The 8,569-nt window shown below is 48.0% G+C and overlaps 1 protein-coding gene across 1 annotated transcript; it reads left to right on the top strand.

Annotated features, from left to right (window-relative positions):
- Positions 1 to 5,664: 5,664 nt before the first annotated feature.
- Positions 5,665 to 6,689, top strand: olig4 (oligodendrocyte transcription factor 4). The gene has a single exon (XM_047018257.1). It carries the CDS (start codon positions 5,928 to 5,930, stop codon positions 6,687 to 6,689), a length of 762 nt encoding a protein of 253 aa, XP_046874213.1. The 5' UTR covers positions 5,665 to 5,927.
- Positions 6,690 to 8,569: the final 1,880 nt, after the last annotated feature.

Raw genomic sequence — 8,569 nt, 5'->3', positions numbered from 1 at the left:
ATCCTCTACATTTGTAGCATATAGGACGCTGTCACCATTGATTTCCTGTTTCTAACCTGGAGGACTGTGACTTCAGTAGGAGGAGCTGATCCCATGATTAGAATTCCAAACTGCTCATATACAAATTACGATTTAATGGAGGTCTTTAATCTCCCACCTGAGCCCTCTGAGCAGACTGTGTGTGCGCGTGTGTGCGTGCGGGTGCGTGTTTCAGTGCATGTACATGCATACATGTGTGAGAGAGAAAATGGGATGGGGAGGAAAAAATAGGAAAGTGAAAGCATGGGAGAGATAGAAACTGAGCAAGTGAAAGAGAGAGAGAGAGAGAGAGAGAGAGAGAGAGAGAGTGAGAGAGAGAGAGAGAGAGAGAGAGAGAGAGAGAGAGAGAGAGAGAGAGAGAGAGAGAGAGGGAGAGAGAGAGAGAGAGAGAGAGAGAGAGAGAGAGAGAGAGAGAGAGAGAGAGAGAGAGAGAGAGAGAGAGAGAGAGAGAGAAGAAAAAGATAAAGGAATTTCTCCTTTATGAGACCTCATCTAATTGCGCTTCAACTAAACAGTTTTATTGTATTGTTTTCAATTAACATCCCACAGTACGAAGTGTGGAGGAGGCACAAAGGTTTTTCGGAGGTATATAATCTAGGCATGAAGCATAACACCAATACAGCTCCATAAACTGTCTTCCAGAGTCTTGAATGCACTGACAAGGCATGTGCCCTTTCAGGGAAATTGCACTTATTAATTTCCCTTCATCAAACCAATAACCAAGGAACTCAATTGTGTGTCACTAAACTAGTCTGATGCCATCAAAGGTTTGACGGTCTAAAGGAGAAACACTCAATTCAATGGACAAGCTCATACCCAAAAGAAAGCCAGACACACATGCACACACAAACGCAAACACACACTCAATCACCTCGTCAATCATCGGGGGCAATGAGGAGTCCCAGCGGCCACCAACACTCAGGTTTTGTGTGTGCTGACCCCAGGGTCAGTGGTAAGTGGCTCGGGGCTGGGCCTCACACAATAGGACAGCATCATGTACTCCACATACAGTGGTGTTGCCGCCGGCGCTCCCTCTTCAGTGGACACATGGCAGGCCTATCCACAGATGGGACGGAGACTGGGGTACAGGGGGGTGGGGGGACGGGGGCTGGGGGTTGCCGTGGTGAGTGAGCACAAGCGGAGGTAACCAGGGCCTGGGATGAAACAATGGCGGCTGATGAAAAGACAGGGGTCCGTGCCTGAAAGTCGGACAGGCAGATTATATTGAGGAGGCAGGTCCCCCTTGTTATCAAGCAGGATGACACAGGGTGGGGGATGGGGGGTGAGGGTGGGGGGCAGCCAAGGAGTGGCAGAAGTGTGCAGATTGGGGACACAAAAGCCATCTACATGCACCAGTGAGCGGCCAACTGTTCAAAAGTGTGACCGGCAACAATGGCAGCCAGAGACACTGTGTTTCCTAACCGTCACATGGGAGTGTGTGTTGTGTTTTAGTGTGTGTGCTCATGCATATGTTGCAGTACGGAAACTTTGTATCAGTCTAATAAGCTTGATCCGTTTCATCAGTTATATTATATTATATATATATATAATATTTACATCTGTTACAGCTTACTTATAAGGATTGGATAACATTAGTTAGATAAAACTCATTTGATATTTGTCTCTTGTGAAACAGAAAAGAACCATATTTATTTTTAACAATCTGTCTTCCTACAGTATTGTGGGGTGACCACCAACAGGGCTTCCAGGCACTTTTCTGAAGGTGTAAGCATTTTTAGCACTTTTATTGGTCCACCTGATGTGCAATGTTAGACGTAAATACTCCACCACCGCGCCTTAAGAAGAGACATAAAGGGGGCCGTAATATGTCTCTGCTACCTGATGGTGAGCTTCTGGACCAGACCTCTTCTCTCCTGATGAGAGTCTGCTCCTTTCCTGGTTCTGGTCACTCCACAACCCACCCCCCCACCACCCTCTGTCTTCCCTCTTACCCCCCCGGGGTAGTTGTGGGGTAATTTATGAAGCTGTAGCAGCATGGAGCATTCCTGTGTATGGGACGGCCTGCTGACCAGGCTCCTTTCAGCTCCAGAGGAGTGGGTTCCCTTTCATCCTGCCCCATAATCAGGCTTTCTCCCTGGGCTCGGGCTGGGGGACCCAGTCCCTGCTGGCCCTTGCAGCATGCCACCCCCCCACCACCACCACCACCACCGCTTAAAGATTAAGCTAGCCAAAAGGACGGGCGTGCAGGGGAAAGTTATTGGACTCTTTAGTGACTCATAAAGTTCCTAGGGGATTTTCACAGTGTCTTTGTCCCCCCTTTTGTTGCGCTTGAGATAATGCAATTGTTTCAGGTGGTGTAAATGAATAAATCATTTTGCCATTTGTTCACCCTGATGCCGGATGATAACAAAGGACTGAGCTCCCTCGCTGAGAACACTTGTCGGCCTGTTCAGCAGATTGCGCGCAACAACTTTATATCTTGGCTCTCCAGTGTTTTGTACTCTGCGATGAACCTTTTGAATTCCTGTTATCTTTCCCTTGATAGCACAGCCATTCTCATCTCAGAGTCTCTGTAACAAAATGGCTTGGGGATAAAGAGATGAGAGAGTGTATCAGGGAGTGTGTTCATCTCTATTGCTGCTGTTGTTGTTCTCTGGTGGTTTGATGATGTGTCCTCTGTTGTAAGCCAGTCCTCTCAACCACGGGCCCAGGTCAGGGTGTGTGTGTGTGTGTGCATGTGTGTACAGAGGATCTCCTGCTGATCCAGCTAAACAATGATGAGGGAGAGACTGAAGGAAGCCTTACGGTACACAGTCTAAGGTTTGCTTTCCAGCTTAGCGCTTTATTGAGCCATGATGGGCCTAATCTGCCCTGATCCTCTGTCACTACAAGCATATGCTTGTGATAATGCCCTCATTTTCTGGTCACCTGAGCACTTTCATTGGCGTGAACCCCGTGAGGTGGCAGAAGGGGGTCCCTAAACCCCGAAATGGACACTCACGAAGCCTCGTGAAAGGAGGGAGGGGTCTTTGAAAGATGCCGTCCAGAGAGGAAAGTCAAACATTTTAATTCGGAGTTAAAGAGAGAGAGAGAGGGATTTTACAGAAACATGGAGGGTGGCTACTCTTTCATCGGTTGGCGCTCCCTCGGTCTCTGTGTGTGGCCCATCGCTTTTGCAAACACATGAATAAGAATGAGAGAGAGGGAGAGAGAAAGAGCGTTTTATCACTTTGTCTGGAGGAGGACGGATTTTGTTCATTCTTCGAGTTTCTTGGCTTGTTATTCATGACTAGCTGATAAGAGAGGTCAAGCTACTGTATCAGTGATTCCGACCAACAGTCTACTGTCAGGAGTGGGATGAAAGAGATGCTCCTCATATTCTTATTCTCACACTTCACAGATGGAGGACAACATGAAAACACTGTATGATGATGTTACATTCTAAGTCCGTTCTGAACGTCAATCTGTCCAATTTAGAATGGTGTACTTTATGCAGACTGATACATACAGACTTGTAATTCATGAAGTGAATTGCTAATAAAAAATACTGGATACCTCTCCTTTTGTATATGAAGTTCAAGCTTGGCTCAGAAATTAAATCAGCCATTAAAAAGTCTGTAAGACTCATCCGGAGTGAAATTGAAGCCATTGTGTCAAACTCACTTAATTAAGCCCAAACCCAATTAGGAGACCCAGGGTCCAGCAGCCATCTTGGCCATGAGCCTAACGATGGGAAAATCCATATGCTCCCGATAAATGGCTCAAGTTGGCCAACAAGGTTCTCCAATTAAAATATCACCGAGAGGAAACTGAGCCAAGGAACCCTGCAGGTTCTCCTGTTGGTGTCGAAATGGGGGGTCCTGTCGACCCACTTGATTCCCATCCTGAATAAATAATATGTGTATTTGTGTGTCAAAACTCAAATCCAAAATTGGCCACTGCAAATGCTGTGTGGTTCAACGTTGCCACAAACATTGTCAGAATGTCAACACACCAAGACACCCACGGGCAGAGCAGACCCACAGCTGGAGGGGAGTAAATGTATACCAGGGTTTCCCACTGGGCAACAGTCAGCCAAACCAAACAGAGACATGGTTAGGGTTTCACTACGACCAGAGGGAGAAAGAGTAACCAATAATTGTTCTTATATACCTTTAGAAATGCATACAACGTTATTCACTTAATGTGGTTGCATACTGTGGCAGTAGCACACCACTATGATGTTGGAGACTACTGTTTATGGACTGATCTCAAGTCTACAAGACCAAACCACTGCAAGATTTGGTAGTGGAGGTAGCCTCAATACTGTGCACAGCGCAACACTTTCACACATCACATCCTGCAGAATATTTCCAGGCATAAATTCCCACCCACAATGGTTTTACTCAGTGAATACTTCTCTTGGCAGCATTTGACAGGAAATTCCACGGCGAAAGAAAGAAATTCACTTAAGAAAACATCTGTGGAGGGTTGTGGAGAAAATGCAAAGCAGGGCTTAGCATGAAGGAACAGAGATGTGGCCACAGCTTCGGTGTTTTGAGTGAGCTCTGCTCTTTGGAAACAACAACACGTGAAAACGGCACAGAGTGTTCTGCTAAGAAACAGGTCATTATATTCAGTCAAGAATATGGAAGGAGCAACATTCTCTAGGATGGATTTCACTTCAGTCTTATAACCTGTCAGTGAAACAGACCCGCACACACTGTCATAGTGATGTTAATGACATCTCTGAGGCCACTGCAGACCTATGGAGGCTGAGCTACACCACGAAGGATCTTAGAAAGTTAACCAGGTTCAATCTAAAGAGCTTTACGACTGAATGAGGGGAAGACAATGCTAATCCCACTCTTTGGTATCTTTTTAACTACCTCCTCCCCTCTCCAGGATTCCCTTCCACCGATAGTGATGTGATTTCGCAGACTGTTTGGGAGCTTGGTCGTATTGAATCTGACCCCTTTGTCTTTAGCCCCCCTGTTGAATTGTACCTAGTCTGTCATTAACGGTCGCCTCTGTGTTGCAGCACCGCATGGAGGGATTCATACCACAGTCCTCCTTTTTACTATGTCATGGTTACCTCAAGTTTTTACTACTGTGTCATCTGGAGGCATGCAACATGTCTCCAGCAGATATGACATGTATATGAGGAGATGAACACACATCTCAACTTTTGCACGCACAGTTTTTGATCGAATTTTGGCAAATGGTCTGAGCCTGTGAAGCCTGAAAAAAAGCCATTTTATATGTTAAAACTCCCTAAAGTTTGATGAAATAAGTTTCCCTAATGCTACTCTACTCTCCTCTACTGGTGTGTCCTTCCAAAAGACTAATGATGTAAATTAACTGATGGCAAAATGTGTGATTTACATCTTCACAAATACACGTGAGAACAACTAAGTATGTCTTTTTCTGATTACAATACTTTTATTCTTTTGTTGAGTGTTTTGTTTAAGTGCAGTGTATGGCTTAACACATATGTGTTGAAATTCAGCCCTCTTTGGTTAATGTGTGTTGCCAGTGTATGATCAGACAGGGTGGGTGTTAAATGTGGGTGTGGGTGGGTGGGGGGTTGAGAAAGGGTGAAAGTGTGTCCCTTCTGCAATTGGCTAGTGGATCTAAGTGTGTCATTATGCGCCTCATTGTTCCTTTGTTGGGATGGAGGTATAAATCCACCCCAGCGGGCAGAGAGGGGGACAGTGAAGACAAGCAGGGGCCACAAGAGGACTAGAGCACCAGCCTGAATCAGTGAAAGGAACTGCTCAAACAGAAGTGGGAGTGGGAGAGCACTGCCGTCGAGAAACCACCAACCTCTGCCTTTAGAGTCAACCTGAGAAGCTTTTCCCCTTCATCTAAGAAGTGGACGCAACCATTTGTGGACGTGTTTTGAAATCAAAGTTTTGGGCTGTTTTTTTTCATCCTGATTTCCTGAGATGGATTCTGACGCCGGCTCCAGCTGCAGTCGCTCCTCGTCTCCAGACCTGGTTGTCGACGACAACATGGGAAGTTTCTTCTCGAACAAGATGTTCCAGGCCTACTGCCGTGAGGAGGGGGCAGCCAGGGCGGCCATCCAGGGCAGGATGGAGCACTCTGGAGGAGGCAAGATGAAAGGTCAGGGTGAACTCCCGAAAGAAGAAGGCCAAGACCTGCGCCTGAAAGTCAACAGTCGAGAGAGGAAGAGGATGCATGACCTGAACCAGGCCATGGACGGCCTGCGGGAGGTCATGCCCTACGCTCAGGGCCCCTCCGTCCGCAAGCTGTCTAAGATCTCCACCCTGATGCTGGCCCGCAACTACATCCTCATGCTGTCCAGCTCTCTGGAAGAAATGAAGAAGCTGGTGGGCGACGTCTACGGAGGCAGCGCCGCTCAGAGCCGATCAAGCAGGGTTAACCCCTCCGCCCCGGCCCCGGGCGCCCATCTCCCCCTCCACCCCCTGGCACAGTCTCTGCACTCCCTGGTGGGCAGCACGGCCTCTGCTCTTCAGCACCCCTCGCCTGGCATAGCATTGGCCCCACACTCACCCCCCTCCGCCAGCTACCTGGGCTTCCATGCGCCCGTCCAGAGCCTGCTGAAAGACCCTCTGCACCTGACCAGCTCCTACAGGCACTTCCCGGGCATGCCCTGCCCCTGCTCGCTGTGCCAGCCTCTGCCCACTACCACCTCTACCCTGCACAGCTTGTCCATGGGCAGATGAGATACTGGACTGAACTAAGCCCCATCAAGGACTAAGACTGTTGTTTAACTATGAAAATAACTCATGAACTTCCTAGCACAAGGATTTGTAAATGTATTGTATATATATTCAGTTAAGTATGTTGCTGCTATTTTTATGATTGATATGTGCATTGGTGAATACTGCGGCAAAGATTCAACGCTCTACACACTGTGGCTGTTTCACAAACTTTTGTTCATTTGCTTACCTTTTGTGTTCTGTATAGCCAATCTTTACATTTATATTTTAACAGCAGCAGTGGCTGCGACTGGAAATTCAAGATGCTGAACAGAATGCCAAAACGAAAACGCTAATGGTGCCCATGTTTTATTTTCCTAAATTAAACTTTTTAAATAAAATGACCAAGAATCGCTTTCATTGTTTTATACACAGAAGCAATTTGAACTATCAGCATGTTGGGTACCCTCTAAACATTTAAAAGTCAAAAACATTTACATTATGTCAACTTCTACAACCAGGGTCCAGGGTGAGCAGGGAGTGGGGGGAAGGAAGGGAGGGAGGGAGGGGGCTGGTAGGAGCAAGGAGGAGAGGGTGTGGTTGCTAACCAGCTCTAGGGAGGCCAACCCCTCACTTAAAGAGGGACAGAAGGGCCAGACAATGCTGCGGTGCAGAGGCTGAATGTGGCGCTCAGGACATGGGGCACCATCCATCTTCACCTCAACAGGGTGTGGAAGATGAAAGGGGGATGCAGGCGCCAGGACGGCGTGTCACTTTTGTCTGGCCCAGGCAGGGGACACGGCCCTGTCCTTCTCATCTCCAAGTCTGAGGATTTGTCACTGTACCGTAAGGACATGGGTGCACTGACTCCTGTGTCACGTCTGAGGGGGAATCTGAAAGAGAGGTGAGATTAGCGTTGGTTAAGGAAAAGTGTGAACATTCAATGGATTTAGGAATCACAGTTATCAAGAACATTTCCTCAAATAAAAGCCATGAATTTATATAAAAAATATGATACACTATAGATCAGGGCCCTTCTTTTGATCAGAAATGAAAACAATGATTTACCAACTTAAGCTAACACTGAAAAACAATAGCCTAAGATGTGGGCTGGGTGCGGTGGACATGTATTTACTCAAACCCCCAACAATGGCTCACCCTCACTTAGCAACAAATCAACCGTGAAAAATACATGCTTATCCTCCCACGGCTGACGGATGAGGAGGAGATCAGGGGAAGAAATGAAGAGATGTAGCTCCTCGCCGTCCCCTACCTCTGGCCCCCTCTCCCTCCTCCCCCTTAAGAGGGCTGAATAGGCCCAGACAATAGCCGTGCATGGGACACAAAGACCGGGGGAGGCCAAGCTCTCGTGCCTGGGACACAGACCCCCTCCATTCAATCTACATTTCATCATGGTAACAAGCCCCGTCGGGCCGAAAGGCCTGACACCTCGCTCACCACAAAGGCGGTTAGCTCTAATTTATGGGGCTATTGACACTGTAAAGAGCCCCTGTCAGTACTGGGGGACTGTCAGCTGTGGGACGTCCCAGTGGGGGGAGGCAGCTGCCAGCCCTGCCCAGGGAGGGGGCTTCTGTGCTGGGGACAGGCGCTCCGGCGTCACCTGGTCCCTGCTCCTCTGACACTGGGACCCAGGGTACTCCCACATGGCCCCCCCCCCTTTATTTGGGCACAGGTGGGAATGGGAAGCTGAACACATTGTGGGGATTAGTGGGATCAGCCTTCTTTTGCTTCGCTCCCTCCTCTAGGTGGATAATTAGGGACATTGACTTGTGCAAAGCTGGTGTTTCCTGATCAGGACCAGATGGTGTTAACCCACAGCGTAGCATCAGCAGGGCGGGGAGTGTGTGTGTCTGGGTGGATGGTGTATCATGGATATGTATCTT

The sequence above is a fragment of the Hypomesus transpacificus genome, chromosome 3 (genome assembly GCF_021917145.1).
Source record: "Hypomesus transpacificus isolate Combined female chromosome 3, fHypTra1, whole genome shotgun sequence".
NCBI lineage: Eukaryota > Metazoa > Chordata > Actinopteri > Osmeriformes > Osmeridae > Hypomesus > Hypomesus transpacificus.
Note: the sequence above shows the minus strand (reverse complement) of the source record. Positions and strands in the feature narration are given on the sequence as shown.

Bases quoted from the DNA above. Each gene is read 5' to 3' on its own strand.
- olig4 (XM_047018257.1), top strand. From the start codon at position 5,928: ATGGATTCTGACGCCGGCTCCAGCTGCAGTCGCTCCTCGTCTCCAGAC.